The sequence below is a fragment of the Taudactylus pleione genome, unplaced genomic scaffold (assembly GCF_031769625.1).
Source record: "Taudactylus pleione unplaced genomic scaffold, aTauple2 ptg000005l, whole genome shotgun sequence".
Taxonomy (NCBI): Eukaryota; Metazoa; Chordata; class Amphibia; order Anura; family Myobatrachidae; genus Taudactylus; species Taudactylus pleione.
The window spans coordinates 4116702-4137300 of record NW_028284408.1 but is presented as its reverse complement, the minus strand read 5'-3'; the positions used below and the strand labels follow the sequence as shown (position 1 = coordinate 4137300).

Below are 20599 nucleotides of genomic sequence, written 5' to 3'. Positions count from 1 at the left end.
AACAAAATTTCTCAAGAAACCTAACTAAAAGCAATACACTAAAACACTCTTTTGGGCTTACCCAGATCTTAATTGGGACCTTGATAATCCATTATTTTCAGGTTAGAAATAGCCCAAGTTAGTGATGCTGCATTATGCCACATCTACTCCTTCAGCATATGACTCACTATAAAAAGAAACTATGGCAATTATAAAAGTCTCAAATGCGACACACATGCATTTGATGTCATAACGCCCCGAACAATATATTAAAGGTTTTAAAGGGTGATGAGCGATAATTTAGCAGCAGTAATTAGTGGAGGATGCAGTTCCAAGGAAAAGCAACACTTCAACAACAAGGCTGCTACCGCCTACCTTCCCCCGATTAGTACTCCCCGTAGATACATGTCTGCCGCTCCTCTTGGATGCAACAAAGCCACAGAAAGCCCAATAACCTAAGAAAGATATTTTAACAAAATAGACTGACTCAACAATTAAAAGGCAAGAAAAGGAGGCTCCAAAAGGAGGTAGGTGTGGTACTATGTAGACTCCAGACGAGTCTACATTTCTGTCCCAAATCTGGAGAAGTGGAGCAAAGCAGAAAATGAGCAGAGGCAGAATCATCAAATATTGCAGAGTTAAAATGTCACGCCCTGGTATAATGGGTTTTTTGTACAAAGCTTGGTGGCCAGAGGGCTAGGGTGAGCTGGAGACAGAAAATGGATGGGAGGATATAGGACTTCCTCATATGCCACTCTTAGGTGTTGGCAAGACCTAGCCCGAGGTGCGGAGTCTAGTCCACCTGATGGTATGGAAGTTTTTTTTTTTTTTTTTTTTAAGGACTCATGTACGTTTCCCCAAATGGTACAATAAGACTCTAGCAAATTGGAGGCTGCCAGAAATGCTAGTGGTGGTTAGTCTTGGAATTCTGGCGCTCCGCCCATGGAAGTATTTCCAGCCAATCATCCAGGGAAAAGGATACAAACAATCTAATGAAAGTCTCAAGTTCCTAGCTCACTCGCTCCATTTGCCCGTTGGTCTGGGGGTGATAAACAGAACTTCAAGCAGATTCCACAGGAGGAGCCAAGCGCATGCCAAAACCTAGCCACAAATTGAACCCTTCTATATGAAACAATCTCCGTAAAAAGACCATGAGGTCGAAAAAGTCTTGGCCAATAGAGGTGCTGAAGGTAGACCCACCAATGGGATAGAGTGGGCTATCTTCGAAAAACGATCCACAACCACCCAAACCACATTATATCCTTTAGAGGGTGGCAAATCACTAAAAAAATCCTTGGAGAGGTGATACCATGGTCTGGTGGGGATGGGCAATGGCCGTAGAGGACCCATCATTTTGCTCCAACTTGACTTGTGCTGGGAACATGAAGCGATGAAATCCTTGATATCTTTTCCCATTGTGGCCACCAATATGAACACTGAAGAAATTTCAAGGTTTTGATGTTCCTTGGGTGTCCAGCAAACAATGAGGCGTGTCCTCAAGTAAGAAGTTGCGTCCCAAGGCTCGGGGCTACAAAAAACATTCCTGGAGGTATCCAATTTAGTCTAAGCGAAAACAAAAGGATGAAGATTTGGTGGTAGGTTTGGCTTGCTCTTCTTCCTCTTAAGATGGAACGAATGATCGGGACAGAGCATCTGCTTTTTTATTAAGAACTCCAGGACGAAACAACTTTGAAATTGAAGCGAGAGAAGAAAAAAAAAAAAAAAGTGACCATCGGGCTTGTCTAGGTTTGAGTCTTAAAGATGCTTATGATCTGAAGTTATGGTGAACGGAAATTTAGCTCCCTCCAAAACATACCTCCATTCTTCAAGGGCCATCTTCATGGCAAGCAGCTCCTGGTCACCAATGGAGTAATTCCTTTCAGCTAGGGAAAACTTTTGCAAAAAGAAATCACATTGGTGAGCTCATTCATCAGCAGCTAACTGGGATAGAATAACCCCTACTTCAACCGAGGATGAGTCAACCTTCACGAAGAAAAGGCTGTTCCAAATCAGGTTGATGTAGAATAGAATAGAAGATGATGTGAAAGCCTCCTTGAGCACTTCAAAAACACTTTCTGCAGAGGGAGGCCAGAGAGCAGGGTCTGCACCTTTTCTAGTAAGAGCCATGATGGGGGCTACAATGGACTAGAAATTAAAAGTGCCTACACACTTACAGATTTTTTTACACAATCTGGCCAATTCCGACGCATCGGAATGCAGATTGTGAAAAAAATGCCCAAATCGTCCTCGCTGGTCGCACATCGCTTCATCAGATCTGCCATGCTGTAGGGCAGATCTGCCAATCTGGGACACAAATGCACTGGAAAAAGTCTGGATGCAGGACAGATAGTTTGTAAATTGGACACTTTAAACACCAAATCATGTGCAGTGCTGCCAGGGAGAAGTTTCAAGGGAAATCGTACACAATGTCGATTCGTGTGCAGATCGGTAAGTGTGTAGGCACCTTTATAATGAACCTTCTATAGTAATTAGTGAATCCCAGAAACCATTGGATCCCCTTTAAAGAATTCGGCTGAGGCCAATATCGTACAGCACTCAATTTCTTGGGATCGATTGGCAGAGATCTCCCAGAAATGATGTGGCCCAGAAATGGTACTGCAGGCTTTTCAAAGATACATTTGGAGATTTTTCCGTATAGCTGGTATTCTCGAAGGCATGAAAGAACTTCTCGGACGTGTAGACGATGAGACTGAAGATCCCTAGAAAAAAATTAAAATTCGTCCAAGTAGACAACAAAACAATACAGGATCTCTTGAAAGATGTCCTTGACATACAGTATTGCCTGGAAGACTGCAGGGGCAGTACACAATCCAAAGGGCATCATCAGGTATTCAAAATGCCCATCACAGCCATCATCCACATCACGTACAGTATGCAGATGAGATTATAAGATCCTCGGAGGTCAAGTTTTGTAAAAATAGAGGCCCCTCGCACTATGTCAAATAGTTCTGGAATAAGTGAAAGGGGATATTTGTTCTTGATTGTTCTCTCATTGAGACCACTATAATCAATGCAGGGCCGGAGACCTCCATCCTTCTTTTCAACGAAGAAGAACCCTGCACCAGCTGGAGAAATCGATGGTCTAATGAATCCCTTTTTCAGGTTCTCGTTTATGTAGTCGGACATGGTCGCTTTCTCCAGCATGGAAAGACGGTAGATGCGTCCATGGGGAGGAATTTTTCCAGAGACTAAGTCGATCCCACAACCCCATTTGTGATGTGGTGGCAATTTATTTGCCGTCTTTTCACAAAAAACTTCTGCAAAATATTGATATGGTTCTGGGATGGAAATAGAACTTGAATCCAAGGAAGGAGGCAGAATCTTATGTTCAGAAGCAATAGTTGGCACTGTTCGAACTGGAACAACCTTGGAGAGGCAGTTTACTTGACATTGAGAACCCCAAGCCAATATATGCATAGTAGACTAATCTAAAGTGAGGTTATAGACCTTCAACCAAGCCAACCCTGGAACTAGATCATGAGCACTAGTAGGCAGAATGAGAAATTCCATATTCTCTTGATGTAATGCACCAATACGTAACATGACAGGAGTAGTGCAGGAGGAAATTACTCCGGCTAGAAGAGGATTCCCATCCACTCCGCATAAAGTTAATTTGTTTGGGAGAGGTTTGACAGGAATTCCAAGCTCCTGAATGATTAACTCAGAAATAAAACTTCCAGCGGCTCCAGAAACAACTAATGCTGGAAGGTTTTTGACCTGGGGTTCCACTGACAGAGTAACTAGCAGTAGTGTGTCTATTAAATGTGAGGATCGAAGCATTATCCCTAACCGAGCTCCTCCCTGAACGGTTAAGGCTTCTTGTTTCCCAAAGACAGCAAAGAGCAGGACTTTAAAAAATGAACAGGACCAGATCAATAAAGGCAGAGTTGGTTGTGCATGCGACGATTCCGCTCAGCAGGAGTAAGACGTGATTTGTTTATTTGCATGGGCTCATCTTGCCGAGGTGGAGCCAAATTGCAAGTAACAGGAGCAACCGATGACCATGCTTGAGAGCACCCCTCCCATCCTCGGCTGGCTTGCCTTTCTTGATGACGGAGATCAATCTTGATACACAACGAGGAGAGATCAGCAAGGGTATCAGGCAAATCTCTGGAGGCCAGTTCATCTTTCATCCTCTCAGAAAGAACATGCAGGAATGCTGCCTTGAGGGCTGCATCATTCCACTGAAGTTCAGACGCAGTAGTCTGGAATGCCACCACGTACTGCCCAACGAAGCGAGAGCCTTATTTGGAGTAGGAGGTCTGAAGAGGCGGATATGGACCTACCGAGCTCATCAAAAATCCTTCTGAAAGCACTGATAAAGTCATTGTACTTGGAGACCAAGGGATCAGCTCGTTCACACAGAGGAGACACCCTATCCAAAGCCGCACCAGTGAGGAGGGTGATAATAAAGGCCACTTTGGATCGAGGAGAAGGAAAATTTTGAGGCAAAAACTCAATGAATTTAGCATTAGTTAATGAACCCTCTGCAAATTTTTTTAGTACCATCGAAAAATTCAGATTAACCCGCTGAAGACGAGACTGGGGATAAACAGGTACAACAGGAGAATTCCCAGCAGAGAGTTGAGATGGCACTAAAGAGGTCAGAACAGCGTGGTTGGACGTGAGCTGATTGGACACATCTTGCAGATATTGGCCAATGTGTCAGTGGGTAGTTTCTTGAATCTCCAGATGAGAAAGTAGATTCTGGAGAACACCTTCACCCTGTGACCCGGCAGCTTCCCTTTAGCCTGTACAAACTGTAACGGCCTGGTATAATGTGTCTTCAGTACAAAGCTCGGTGGCTGGAGGGCTAGGGAGAGCTAGAGACTGAAAACAGGATGGGAGGTTATAGGACTTCCTCATATGCCACCCTCAGGTGTTGGCGAGACCTAGCCCAAGGTGCAGAGTTTAGTCCACCTGATGATATTCACCAGTGACCCATCCAAGCGGATGTGGGTTTTGCTGCACCAGGTGAACAGGTCGCGACCACTGGGGTAGGTACTTGAGAGAGGTGAGGAAACTAAAGTTCTAATAAGAAGTTAAATAATAATGTATAGGTCACTACGAATTATGTCAGAAGTATTCCATAGAAGACCTGTGTAATGGATACTGAAGTCGCAGAAAAGCGATGGGGAATAGCGCTGGTGTATCAGACACTGACTTTGAACTAAGTTCCACTACTTGATGAAGTAGATGCTGGCAAGCGATGAGGAAAGCACAGGTGTATCAGACGCCGACTGTGCACAACCATGGCCAAAAGTTATGAGAATGACAAGTATTCGTTTTCACAAAGTTTGCTGCTTCAGTCTGTTTAGACCTTTTTGTCAGATGTTACTATGGAATACTGAAGTAAAATTACAAGCATTTCACAAGTGTCAAAGGCTTTTATTGACAATTACATTAAGTTTATGCAAAGAGTCCATATTTGGTGTTGACCCTTCTTTTTCAAGACCTCTGCATTTCGCCCTGGCATGCGGTCAATCAATTTCGGGGCCACATACTGACTGATGGCCGCCAATTCTTGCCTAATCTATGGAAAGTTTGTCAGAATTTGTGGGGTTTTGTTTGTCCGCCCGCCTCTTCAGGATTGACCACAAGTTCGCAAAGGTATTAAGGTCTGGGGAGTTTCCTGGTCATGGACCCAAAATTTCGATGTTTTGTTCCCCAAGCCACTTCATTATCACTTTTGCCTTATGGCAAGGTGTTCCATCATGCTGGAAAAGGCATTGTTCGTCACCAAACTGATATTGGATGGTTGGTAGAAGCTGCACTTGGAGGATGTTTTGGGACCATTCTTTATTCATGGCTGTGTTCTTAGGCAAAATTGTGAGTGATTCCGGGCCGCATCCTGGCATAGAATGGTCACAAAAATTGACCACTGCCCACCACATGCGCCATGGTTAAATGTCCTCAGCTTGAAGCAGTCTTTTTTTTCCCCCTTTTATATTGTTTTTCAGGGATTTTATGAACACAGAAAGAGGCAGGAAAAGGTTGACAAAGACCCGAGCAAAGAAACAGAACATACATTAGCAGTGTTCGCAAAATACGCGCTATAGCGCGTTCGTACGCGCTACAGGAAGTTGGGGACCCAGATTTTAGAAAAGAGTGGGTCCTCTAGGACGCGTGTAACGCTGCAGCAGCCAATCATCACTGCTGGCGGCGTATTCTCAACCAATCACCGCCGGTGGATACTCCTCAACGTATAGCTGCTGGCAATGTCTCCTCCCCCAGTGGGCACAGACAGGCCGGAGATGGACACGAGTAGTACTACATCTCCCAGAATCCCCGGGTCCACCTTTTACAGCAGCCACTCCCTCCGACTTCAGTCACTCTCCCCGCACTCTCGGCTCACTCACACCCCTCTCCCTTAAACTCTGCTCCTGCCTCTGTGGTGATATCTGACCCGGACGGGGGAGATGACGGCAGCACCGGCTTGGAGGTGAAGGCCTTGCTGCAGAACGTTGCGGGCCCATCTGTCCTACAGAAATACATCCGAAAGCTGCTGCTGGACTGTGATGCCCCAGCCTCCCTGGAGGCAGCTCTGTCTGGAGGTGAAGAACGATGACCTTTTGTGGCGCTGGTGGAGTGAGCACCCTGAAAGGTGAGGTCCCCGTTGCTAATGTCACTGGGCTGCTGTGGCCCCTGTCCCTAGTGTTGTTGGCCATCAGTGTCGCCTTGTCCCTGTTGTAATTGGTCATCTGTGTGGCCCTGTCCCTGGTGTTACTGGCTGGCTCTGTGGCTAGTCACTGGCCAGCGGAGCGACCCCCCCCACCCCTAATCATGAGTGTGTAAATGTGTTTATCCTCCCTGACTGTGTAACTGTGCATTCCTTCACAAGCCCCGACTGTGTAGCTGTGTGCATTTCCCATTTACCCTGACTTTTAGCTGGGTGCATCCCCCACCTCACCCCTCGCACTACCTGTCCCTAACCTCCCCCTTGCCCCCAATACTACCCTAGCTATCTACCCTTGCCCCCTGCCTACCCCCAGGACTGCCTGTCCCTAACCTACTACTTGCCCCCAGTACTGCACCAGCTGTTATCTACCCTTATCCCCTCAGTACTGTCTGGCCCTAACCTCTTCCTTGCCCCCAGTACTGCCCAAGCTGCTATCCACCCTTGCCCCCTTCCTACCCCCAGCACTACCTGCCCCTGGCCCCTTCCTTGCCCCCAGCACTGTCATAACTGCTCTCTGCACTTACCTCACCCTACCCCCAGCTCTGCCTGCCTAAACTCCACTGTAGCCCAAGCTCAAATTCTCCCTGCCTTTACCCCCAGCTATATCCCAACTGCTGCTTGCCCTTAACCCCCACTACTTCAACTGCTACCTGCCCCCAGCACTGTCCCAACTGATGCCTGCCTTCACCCCACATAATATGCGACGGGACCTAACAACAGTAGAGTAGGACCCCACTTTCCCAAGGAGAGGGGACCCTGGGAGCCACAATTTTTTTCGCTCAGCGCGATCACTGATTAGCCAGATTAATAGCATGACAACGAAATGGAATTTGATGCCTCCGATATAGCACAAGTTTTTCAAGACTATTATTCTTTACTTTAGGGTACACATAAAAGAAGAGGAGACAAATTTATCCCTTGATGAGGAGAAGGTGGTTATGACTACTATTGACTCATTGGAGTGGTAAGACACTGACGTTACAGAAAAAGATTTTGAGACTCACTTAAGTGTGATTTGAGCCAGATGATTATTTTAGTCTAGAATAAAGTATTCTTGTCCTGGCCCTATCAACCAGAAGTACCATACTATACACACAAATTATTGCCAATAGACAGAAAGGCCTCTAACCATTCTGTAAACCAATACATAGATAAGGAAGCCAAAAATACATCCAGTACAGCCTAAAGACTTGTAGCTACAACGATGTCTCTTATTTTTGCATACATGTGCTGAAAAGGAACTTGACATGAAAAGCTGATCTCATGATGGGGTCTCAAGGCAACTGGTTTTGTGTCTCACATGATGGCATGGATACAAAGCCTATATTTCATCACCATGATTCAAGTCAGTAAGCCAGATTGTTGTTGCCCTCTAATTTCCATATGCAATGGCACAAGGCAGGGTTGCCCACATCCCCACTAATATTTCCGATAACACTGTATACTTCCTGAGCACTATACAGGTAAAAACAAAAAATACATATTTGAATATATAGCCACTAGTATAAAAACATTTAGTTGCCTGATGTGCGACTCAGCATAGGATTTCTGTAACACACAGAAAATATTCTATTATATAGCACATACATATTATATGGCACAAAACCTTCAAGATCAATTTAGCCAAGTGTGAAATCTAGCACAGACAGTAAAGGTGGCTGCCTCGCCAAAAGGATGTTCTGCACTCTTCTATAAAGAATTTGTATTGAATCCTGCTGACAACTTCCCCTTACAGCATGTACACTTTGAACTTCCCCAGGCTCCTGTCAGCTATATCTATCGATCTATGAAAATGGAACTTTCCTTATTTTATAAGGCTCTGCAGGAAAAAAAAGTGATATAGAAGCACTGACTTATATTTTTCCCAGGTGATTACAATACACACCCCAATGACTTCTTGGAAACAAGTATTAACAAGTTTATTTGTAAGGGCAAAAGGCAGATACCACTGTACAAGTCAACTTATCAGAGTACACCACTACAATGAGAAAAAAGAGTGCACTTGGAGGTACACATGAGGAAAAAGCACTCCAGGCTGTTCTGTAGGTGTCTAACATACAGAGCGCTCTCCCCTTATGTGCCCCCAGTAACGTTGCTGCAGACATTTTCTCACAGACACATATAACGGCACTAAGTAATGACTATTTCAGAGCAGAACGTTACTCTGCTTGCTTTATATATAGAGTGCCAACTGTGATCTACAGCAACAGATTTACTTTTAAGCTTAATTAAAAAAAAATAATAATAATTGGATTTAAGATTACAGGGTTTTTTCCTGCACTTTGATCATACGGTTGCATACTTCAACTTGGGTTCTTCTATATGCGTCTGGACGTGGGACAATTGATTTAGGACAACTGATGTGCCTTGTGATCTTGTGTACCATATCTGCATTTTGTATGCAATTATTATGTAGGAGTCTTCCCTATTTACTATGCACTCTGCTGTAAATTAGAAGACGGGGAAAGTGCAGCAGAAATTAAGACTTTGGCAGGAACAAACAGTAATGTTATCAGATCAGGTTCTTAGAGAAACAGTTGAGACTCACCAAGAGCTTTTACAGGTGCACACAGATAAGCTAATGAAAACGCTTAAGGCAAAGAATGGATGGAAGTGCTGCTCACCTACCAAGTTACAAAGGAATAAATAATCCTGGCAAATGTAGTCTGGAGAGAGAACCTGGAGGATCAGTTTTGAGCAGAGTATAATGACTAATGTCTTTACAAGCGTTACCTGCATAATGCAATTCTGATGTACAATCATATATCAAGGATTAGCCGTTAAGCTGAAAGTGCAACTTTGATATATAAAAGGCAGTTAAAATGCTTGAACTAGTTCCAGCATGAATTTAACAGTAGATACATAAATACAATCACTTTTTACCATCGTGAAGGCATCAATTTTCTGTAACCAGCAACTATACAGCCTATCCATTGCTAACAACCAGCGACATCACTCAGGCACTTCCTAATATTCCTTAAGTACTGGTTCTTACTATATGGATAGGCTCATGAGTTAGCTTAGCAGGAAGGGTGTGGCGTCCAACTAGAACAACCTAGCGGAAACACTAACATTGTTGAATTTCTGTCTTGAAAGCTTTTTGGCGAGTCGAAGTTAATAAACAGTGTTCGCAATGAGACAAAATTTAAGTGGGTCCCAAGGATACATAATTTGAAAAAAAAAATAGGGATCATACTTCATTGTTTCTGGGCCCTATCATAATTTATATAGGAGATAAACTCTCAGCAGGCTCGTTAAATGCACTCAGACCTCTCTACATGTCTTTTAAATGGTTGGGTATGGGATACTGGTGCTCAGTGTCCCGGCGGTGAAAATCTTGACGCCAACAATCCCCCCCCTTCCTGCAGGCTAACCCTGTCCCGAATATTTACTGTCGGGATGCCGGGATACTGACTGGTATCGGGTTTCCGGCACCAGCATTGAGACCCTCCCGGATGTAAACTACATCTTTTAAATGCCCATCATACCTCTATACATGTTATCTGACCTGCTGCCAGACATCCACACATGTACCATGGATCACCCTTGTATCCCCTCAGACCACCCCACATTGTTAATATGGACATAAGATCCAAGACATGCCTTCAGACATTCCGGTGTGCCCCTTATAATGCACATCAAATGCTCTAGTGCTAGTAGAGGACAGTCAGCGTCCTATGGAAGTAGCACGGTAAGGTTAATGTTACATGGCACAAAGGATGCTCCGGAATTGTGGTATATAATATACAGAGATACCACAGACAGCAGCTCTATGTATTCAGTGCACATAGCCATATACTATCCCATGTCACTACCCCCACGTGTACGCATGTGTGCGTGTATACATACATATACACACACACATACAGAGGGGTCCATATAAATCTAGCCTCCTTGCACGTTAAACAGCCCTTCTAGTCGCGCCATGCCGTGGTGTGACTCAGTAGCATATAACTACATATACACACATACATACGGATTATATATATATATATATATATATATATATATATATATATATTGTAGCCCATTGTCTGTACAGATACACTGTGCCCTCTCACACACTGCTCATACTGCACAGTGTAGTTATTCATATATGGTCTGTGCCCCCTCCCAAACGTAACTCATATCTTGTCTTTGTTCTGCTATGGATCCCCATTCCTGTGCATCATTTTTCCTGGCCATGGCAGCCTGTGCCATCTTGTATCCCCCCAGCTACCTCCCGGTCCCACCAACTATGGCTGGCATCTTCAGCGGGCTAGGATACCTGCATACTCCACATCAGTCCCAGTACAGTCCTCTGGTGCTTTGGTCTGCACTCTTCTGTATATCACACAAACAGGCCACCGCAGCTTCTTCCCTATTATGTGACAGGCCTCATCCACTGCCAGGCAGCAACAGCCCCAGCCACACAGCAGACTGCTTTGAATCGGATCTTGTGCGGAGCAGAGGGTGAGGGAAGGTGGGTGAGTACACATGCCATAGTTTTCTCCCCTTCCACTACCACTACCATTGGAGCATGAGGTTGACAGCACTGCTGATTGGTCAGAGCACATCTTGAGGGACCCAGACTTTTTTCCCCAACAGAGTAACCTCTATTCTGATTTTATCATTTTCAACTGACACACACACACTATTATGGCTTGTAGGGAATGTTTGAGGTGCAAATCCGGTCTTTAACATCCAGAGTCAGAGGCTTTACATTGGTTTGGGTCCACTTCACCTTTCCTTTACGGGATTCACACACACACACAAAAAAAAAAACCACACTAAACATGAGTATAGGTTAAGAAAATGGGTTAAAATAATCTGGGCAGTAGCCTATTGATGAATTGTTATGCATCAATGCTGTATATTCCTAAATGCAAATGAGTTAGCCTATTGTAAAAAGTTAAATGGTGTAGAAAGATTTAGCAGGTAAAATGGACTTGCCCATCTGAAAAGGGTGGGGGCTTGGTGTTAGGATGTTAAACATGTTAAAGTGTGGTAGCAGTAGTTGAATTGAACACTAAGGGCAGGTATCTGGTGGGAAAACAAATGGCTTTTACATATTCATAACTTTAAGTACACACCCCTAAATGAATGGATATTGGGGTTAAAGTGGTTTGGTGCATACTTTTATCATATACTATTAATACTAGCTCTCTAAACAGGGATACCATTATCTTAATATAAAGAAAGCAATGTAAACACATACAAATGATACATATACCTAAACTAGCTGTTGTCCGCGGCTTTTCCTGCAATGAAATCGCTTCTGCCAACATTGTTGCATTTGAGGTGTTAGGGCCCCTATGCAAAGCAATGTACCTATGTCACGGGAGTGAACCATATGACCAGCAGTGCTATACAGACTGGTGGCAGCAGTGCCTTTACCCATCGCTCACACCAATGTCATTGTGTGCCCCTGTGCACAGACTGCTATGTAGACTATCCTAAGTGAACGCGGGCCCAAAGCACCTCTACCCCACCCCTAACCGGCCACGCACATGGTGCCACACATATCTCATGCATTGATGAGGTCAATACACTGTTATTGCAGAGCTTTAACTTCACAGGTTGAGATTAAACAGTTTTCATGAAAATCGGTTCAGTACATTTTGCGCCAACTTGGAAAAGACAGATCTAGAAATATAACATAGGGATGGTGCAGTCTATTAAATGTAAGGTAGATAATTCACTTACCATCATTTTTTCAAAGAGCGCCAAAGTTTCTTTCTCAGACAGCTGTTTTGGAGGGAACTCTTCATACTCTGAGGATGTAGACCAGTCACTGCTAGCGTTGGAACTCTTCATATAATGCAAATTAGGCCGCTCTTTTCTGCTCCCTGGGATCCTAATGCTGCTAAATCTATCCAACTGAAAATAAATGAAGATGAAAGATTACTTTTAAATAGGAGGCACGTCTAAATGCATATTTTCATATCACAAAATAAATCCTGTAAATAAGGACTGTGCAATTAACAAAATCAGTATGTCGGTTCAAATCCCAACGCAGGGGGGTGTCTAACCCTAAGACCCCCCCCCGGGAGCCCTTAACCCAACACTCCCCCACCCCACGGCATTCCGCGCCCGGGTTACCTTTGTTCGGTATGCCGGGCGTCGGGCTCCCGGCGTAGGGATAATGGTAGGCGTCGGGAATTTGACATTTATCATTAGATCCCTGCCGGGTTTACACAGTCGGGAAGTCGATGATCGTCATTTCGACCGTCTGCTTCCTAACTGCAACCCGTAATTAACATGACAATTTTGTGACACAAGAGACAGCAGTGCTGGCCAAATATCTAAGTGGGCTTGGTGCACAAGTGCCCTGCCCAAGAGGGCCAAGGGTGGATGTGAATGCTGGGCATTGTGTTCATCGTTAGTGGTAGTGGGGGCATGCATGCACCATAGTGAAACGCTCATTGCACGTCACAGACACAATCCACTTCATCACTGCGGTTTATAGGGAGGAACACATAACATGGTGGAGCCATATGCAAATATAAATGCATTATTAAAACCACTAAAAAAAATGTTGAGAACGCACAATACACCAAGCTTCAGGCATATATATTTATATATGAAGGGAGTCTTATATTACGTTGAGAGACTTAAGCGTGACCGATATTGTCAGAAATTAGATTTTGACCACGCTCAGTACAACAGTTTGACACAATCTCTCCAGAAAAACTCATCATGAGCACACAAGTAGAAGATTGTAAAAATGTTCTTAAGTTTCTACAGTTTAATGTACCAACACAACATTTTGAGGGAAACACTGTTTCCCTATCATTACAAATGAGCAGCTTGAAAAGAACGAAAACATACATTGCACTGAGATTCTAGAGCAGTTGTTGTCTTGTGAAACATCATTTCCCTTCTTCTAACTTATGTATTTCTAGGCAACAGCAGCATGAAAATAATTAGTTGAATTTTGTTTATACACAGAGATAACAAGCAACAATTATAAAGACTTTATGAGAGCCACGACATCAGCCACAGTCATTGATTTGAACATCTGTAGGATGTGTAGGAGTTTGCAAACAAGCAAGCAATAACCTTGGTTTATACATCAGTAATGTGCTGCTTGTCTGGATGATCTCCAATATGTAAATAAAGGAGAACCTGCCATCAATAGAATTTGGGTTAGGTATGTAATTTCAACAAACATCAATGCCAACATGATAATAATAAGAGTTATGGAAGACTTACCTTTGTTAACACTTTCGTCGAGGTCCATAGGATCCACAGGGATAACCATGGGTTGTAGGTGGTTGGAGCTAACTGGACACCAAAAGAGCCAAAGCTTCAGCTGCCAGGATGCCCTGGTCCTCCTCCACTATAACCCCGCTCCCAGCCAAATGCAGACAGTTTTTGTGAACAAGCCCAAGGCAGGGGCAGGAAAGAAGGAAAAACAGTACACACAAGAAACACACTCACGGAAGATGAGGGAATCAGTGACCAAGAGGAAAATACCCAATGAAGCTATGTGCATCAGGGTGGGTGCACTGTGGATCCTATGGACATCGAAGAAAAAAAGTTAACAAAAAGTTAAGTCTACCATAAAACTTATTTTCTACTTCAGGGTCCATAGGGATCCACAGGGATAACCATGGGGATGTCCCTAAAGCAGTTTCCCAAAGGGTGGGGACGCTCCTGAGCAGAATGGAGAATCCGGCGCGAGAGGCAAACGTGTCAAAGGCATAGAACCTGAGGAAGGTGTGGACAGAAGATCACGTGGCCGCCCTGCAAAATTGTTCAGCAGAAGTTCCACGTCGAACCCACAGACCTAGAAGAATGTGCTTTAACAGTGTTTGGAACAGGAAGACCAGCTTGTGTGCAAGCCTGAGAGATTGTCATGCAGAGCCATCGGGCCAGAGCCCGTCTGTTAGCTGGCCAGCCCAGTTTGTGTAAGCCATACAACACAAAGAGAGAACACACTTTCCAAAAGGAGTTGGTACAACCCACGTAGATCCAAAGAGAACTAATCACACCCGGGGAGGCTCCACCTGCAGAGAGGTCCGAGGAATGGAAGGCCAGAACTACAATCTTTTGATTCAAATGGAATTGGGTTACCACTTTAGGGAGGTAACCAGCCCAGGTATGGAGGACAGCTCCATCCGGATGAAAGCTCAATAATAGGAAGCGACAGGAGAGCGCTGCCAAGTCAGATACCCTGCGGGTAGAGGAGATAGCGCGGAGAAAGAGCGCTTTACAGTCAGCCACTTGACGTTTGAGTCTAGAGTGTTATAAGTCCAGTCCAGGACTTGCACATGGCTCAAGAGTCTCCTGCTCCTCTCCCCACTGGATCTGCTCCCAGGAGAACAGGACAGCAGAAACCTGGGCTGGGTTCCTCCCAGGTCACCTGATGAGTCCTTCCTCTATTTTTACACACTGGAGTCTAGCTGCCTTGCAGGCTATAGCGTTTATTTCACAGCGCTCGGCTCAGTTGCATGGTCAGCTATTTTCTTCCACCTATTTCACTGTGGACTGTTACCCAGCTTCTTAGAAACTCCAGCAGCCGTTCTCCCACAGCCCGCACTTCGACCTCAAGCCCGCAACATCGGCCTCGGTAAACAATGCCGGCCGCAAGCCGCTCCATCAGCCTCAAGCCACAACATCGGTCGCAAGTCTCTACCTCAGCCTCAGCTGTTCCGCCCAGCCACTCAGCCAAATCCTCAGGACCAGCTTCATCTTCACCAGTTGGCCAACTGCTACAGCTATCAGGCGCAAATGCCTCCATTAGTGTCTGCTTACCATCGATAAGACTTTTGCTTCCACCTTGTCTGCACCGCTCTTCCACAGAGATTCTTGGGTGTCGGATCCCCGACATCCATAACATAGAGGTTCAAACAGAGGAGCCTGTAGAGCACAAGGACATATCCCAGGTGGCTACTGGAGGGACAAAGGGAGATTGAAGGTGGAGAACACTCTGAGGGATTTTCTAACATCAGGCAGGGTAGTGATCCTTCGCTGACAGCGCAGAAATCTGAACTTTAAGGAAGGCCAGGCGGAGGCTGGGTTCTAATCCAGCCTGGAGAAAGGCAAGCACCCAGGAAAGCCTAAAAACCATAGGATCATAGCCTCTGGGGGAGCATCATTGAAAGTGCGAGTGCCAAACTCTGTAATAGATGCCAGCTGAGGAAGGTTTACGCACCCTGAGCATTGTCTGGACCATAGAGCAAGAGAAACCCTTGGCTCTTAAAAAGGCATACTCAAGAGCAACGACGTCAAAGACAGACGAGGTAGGTCCGGGTGCAGACAAGGGCCCTGTGCTAACAGTTCCAGCCATAGAGGAAGTGGGTAAGAAGTATCGATGGAGAGACTCCGTAGATCGGTGAACCAATGGTGCCTGGGCCAGGCTGGTACTATCAGTATCATAGTGCTGCCTTCTTGCTTGAATTTTCAGAGAACCTGCGGGAGGAGGGAGATCGGAGGAAAGAGGTATGCGAGACTGAAGTCCCACCAAACTGCCAGAGCGTCCACGAAGGCGGCTGAGGGGTCTCTGGTCCTGGATCCATACCTGGGGACTTTGTGGTTGTAACGTGAGGCCATGAGGTCTACATATGGTAGGCCCCATTTGCCTACCAGTTGAAAGACCTCTGGGTGGAGAGCGCACTCTCCGGTGTGTATATCTTGACAGCTTTGGAAGTCCACTTCCCAGTTGAGGACTCCAGGAATGAACACTGCCGAGATTGCCGGGAGATTATGTTCGGCCCAGACCAGGATGTGTGCTACATCCCGCATGGCTGCCCGACTTCGCGTGCCTCCATGATGGCTGAGGTAGGCTAACGCGGTCGCATTGTCAGACTGGAATTGGACCAGCCTGCCCAGAAGAAGGTCTTGCGCCAGAGTTAGAACTATGTACACTGATCAAAGCTCTAGGATGTTTATGGGCAGACAACTTTCCTGGGTTGTCCACTGTCCCTGAAAAGGTATGATGACCAGCCGCCATGCCCCATCCGGGAGAGCTGGCATCTGTAGAGAAATGCTCCCAATCTGGGATCCAAAAGGGCGACCCTTGTCCAGATGGGATGTCTGCAGCCACCATGACAAAGAAAGCTGGAACTCCAGAGGGAGGTGGATCGTCTGGGACTGGATCAGATTATACTGCCTGTGCCACGGGGAGATAATCAGTTGTTGAAGGGGCCTAAAGTAGAACTGGGCGTACTCCACCATATCGAAGGTGGATACCATGGACCCCAGAACCTTCAATGCTGAGTGAATAGATGCCCTTCGATTTCGGAGCGACGTGCGCATGTACAAGTGGAGTGCCAAAATTTTGTCCGCTGGCAGAAAGATCCTTTGTGTTTGAGAATCCAGGAGTGCACTCAGATGTACCATCCGCTGTGTTGAAGAGAGGGAGGACTTTCTCCAATTGATTCCAGGGCTCTGTGTCAGCTTTCCAGGATCGTAGCCAAAAGGACCCAGCGAGCGACTACCAGGGTCGCAGATACCTTAGAGGCAATGAGTCCAGTATCCAACGCAGCTTCTCCCAAATAAGAGGCCGCTTCCCGGATATGGGAGATGTAGGCCAGTTTGCTCCCTGGTAGCGTCTGATGGCAGGCTGTCTTCAAGCGCATCCCTCCATCCTTCGATATCCTTAGCTACCCAGGCCACGGCCATAGTCAGCCGAGTAATAGCTCCAGAAAGCGGAATTGAGACAAGTTACCAGTTTTCTGCCTGTAGGGTCTTTAAGGGAGGATGCAGACAGTATAGGCAGTGTAGAGCTTCTGACTAAGCATGCCACGTGAGAATCAACTTCGTACACTAGCCAGGTGGGAGAGGGTAAAAAGACGCTAGTCTTTTTGAATTCTGGAACTGTTTACCAGGAATACACCATGCTGCGCCTTATGAGCTTAGTGAGCTGGTCCGATTGAGGAAATTCACCTTTAACCACCGCCTGGCATTTAAACAACAGGGGTTTTAGGCTTAGGGGCCAGTTCCTCATCCTCTATGCTCAGGATCAATTTAACAGCCCACACTAGTGAAGGAACATCCACTATTAAATGACTGTTCTCCTCGTCCAATGGGGACCCGGGTGAGAAACGTGTGCATCATCTGCCTGCTCAGATGATGCGACAGAATCCAAAAGCTGGGTGGACTGAGAGGATGATGCAGTCCGCCTATGTGCTTTGGCAGCTAACGGTCTGTCCGCCTGTAACATTTGCTGAAAGGCGGCAGACGTTTGAGCTATATTCTGAACTGAGTGAGCAAAAACATCCATCCAAGCAGGATGCATAGGAGGGACAGACTTAGCAGATGAACTGCTGTGGGTACCCCATGGTGGGATGCAGCATGGGGGCTGATTAGCGGTCCACTAGCTGCGTCATAACCAGGGATAAGGAGGACAAGGTGGCTCCTGGTAAGGGGCTGGAAGGTGGGCTGGTGAGGTGGTAAGTAACAATTAGCACACAGAGCATCCTGCACAAGATCCTGAGGGGACAAGTAACCAGCACAGGGGCAGCAGCCTCCTTATTACCCTTGCCTTTAGAAGACCTAGTAATAGTCAGCAAGTAGCACACAATAAGTGTATAGCAAGTAAAGCAATGTGACACCCTTCACAAATACAGGTAAATGTAAAGCAATAATGAACCCGTACACAGCTGGTAGTAAAGCATTAAGAAAGAGCAGCAGAGATAACATACAGTCAGAAAGTTAAGACAGTATATCACTACAGCAGAGCTGGCACAAGTCACATACAACGCATAAATATATACTTGCAATGGGCACTAAATCGACTACTCAAGCCCAACTAGGCTGGTAGGATTGAGCGCTGTATAACCTGGCCTCGGGGAGAGGGAGACTGGACCAGATTCTCCTGAGACCTGTAGCTTCAGTGATGCTGTGAATAATGGCTGCTGAGCATCTCACAGTGGGAGGAGGGTAAGGAGGAGCAGTTCAGAGGCAGGAAACCTCTGTGAGAATTACACTCTGAGCTCGGGGAGGAGCTACCGGGGAACAGCCTACATCCCCCACTGCTACATCAATCGCCCGAGCCGCTGGCCTCTACAATGGTTCCTGATGCCAGACATTAAGTGCCCTGGTGGTCTAGTGAGGGTGCAGACAAACCGGACGCCCCACCACAACATCCTCTGGCTGGTCTCCAAAAATGCGATTCCCTGAAAGCAGGAAATTGCCCTACCTGTCTCTCCGTTAGTCCAGCTGCAGCCCTGGGTCCCCAGTGGAGCGGCTAGCTGAGCCCTGCTGGAACCCACCGTAATCACCGAACTGCTCACCGTTGTTGATGCGCCGGTGGAGGTTGTTGGAGTAGCAGCACCCAATGCTGCTTGCTCTGAGAGAAAAAAAAAAAAACTAAGAAATAAATCTTGGGGCTGCATAATGCAGTCCCCCTGTCTAAAGGAGCAACCGGCTCCTCCCGGTACCAAACACAAAACTGTCTGCCTTTGGCTAATGAGGTTATAGTGGAGGACCACCAGTGTTTCCTTGGAGCTGAAGCTATGATTGTTTGGTGAACGGTTAGCTCCAACCACCTACACCACATGGTTATCCCTGTGGATTCCCTATGGACTCTGATGAAGAAAAAAACATTGTAAACCATTCCAATATTGTCAGCTTTAGAACTTCAAACATGATGGTAAAGTAAAATGTTTAAAGCTCTATAACCAATACTGTTAAAATGCTTGACAAAGCTTTCATTGTGATGTAGTTACCATGCAGGCGATCAGGATCCTCACGCCAGAATCCAGACCGACGGAATTCCAACAGTGAGTATTGGGGTTGGGGGGTTAGGTTTAGGAACTACAGGGATGGTTAGGCTGGGGGGGAGAGGGGGGGGGAAATCGGTATTCTGTCGAGGAGTTGCTGTCCGTAGTCTGACCGTCAGGATCCCTTACCTGACCGCTTTATTAGCAGGTCTGCCTGTAGCGTTCGACCTAACAGTGTATCCATTATCATTGGCTGTTAGCGCCGTGCTATGCCAGAAAACAGCATCACCGCCGGCACTTCAGTCAAATTTCTGCTCACACCTCAGGAGGGTGCGAGCAGAAATCTTGTAGTCTGACTTAATAGCGTAATGAATTGAATAGCTCCAGGAATTCCTTCCTGGGGCTATTCAGCACTGTGCTGAATTGAATCACCCCCTATGTTTGCCTAAACAATAATGTAGGGTAGTGATGCTGGATATAGATACAGAATGCAATAAACAGTTGCAATAGGCCTGTCCCATGCATTTTACTATATTTTATTAAGTTGCTTATATAGCGCAACATATTCCGTTGCGCCTCACAATTGGAAACAATATAACAAAACTGGGTAACAGACAAAAAATTAGGAAGACCCTGCTCACAAGCTTACAATCTACAGGGAAATAGGCATTGATACACAAGTATAGGGTATATATTGCATTTTTGTCCAGCTAAATAGCAGAGGTTCTTGGTGGGCTGTATGATCAAGTCACACAGGAATGTTGGCCAAAGGTCAGGTGGATGTGAAAGAAAGACTGTGGTTGTGTGTGGACTGTGAGAGGGGATGTAATTAGAGATGGAAGCAATGAAGGTTATGTGGGTGGTTCTGGAATCTGATAAGCTTGTCTAAAGAGGTGAGCTTTCAGGGAACGCTGAAAGGTTTGGGGACTAGAGGAAAATCTTATTGTGTGTGGGAGGGCATTCCACAGAGTGGGTGAAGCACGAAAAAACTCCTGTAAACGTGAATGGGAGCAAGTAATGCATGGGGATCTTGTGCTCAGCGGAGAGCTTGGGAGAGATTTTGATAATTGAAGAGATGAATGCTGGTGCGGTTTATAAAATGATAAACAGAGCGCTATTAAACTAAAAAGTGTACGTAAAAAAAATTTAAATGTATATAAATAATGAAATGCAATGCCATAAAATAAATAAAAACTAGACTTAGGGGTCTATTTACTAAGCAGTGTTAGGAGATAGAGTGAAAAGTGATAAGTCTGATAAGATGCCAGCT

General features: G+C 45.7%; 1 protein-coding gene across 6 annotated transcripts in view; it reads right to left on the bottom strand.

The window, feature by feature from the left end:
• The window catches only part of DIAPH3 (diaphanous related formin 3), a 786386-nt gene that overhangs the window by 627443 nt on the left and 138344 nt on the right, over nucleotides 1–20599 (bottom strand). For all 6 annotated transcript variants that reach the window (XM_088481432.1, XM_088481491.1, XM_088481243.1 and 3 more), the window contains one exon: nucleotides 12365–12538. In XM_088481432.1, the coding sequence (XP_088337558.1) occupies nucleotides 12365–12475 (111 nt within the window). In that variant the 5' untranslated portion in view covers nucleotides 12476–12538. The remainder of the gene's footprint in view (nucleotides 1–12364; nucleotides 12539–20599) is intronic.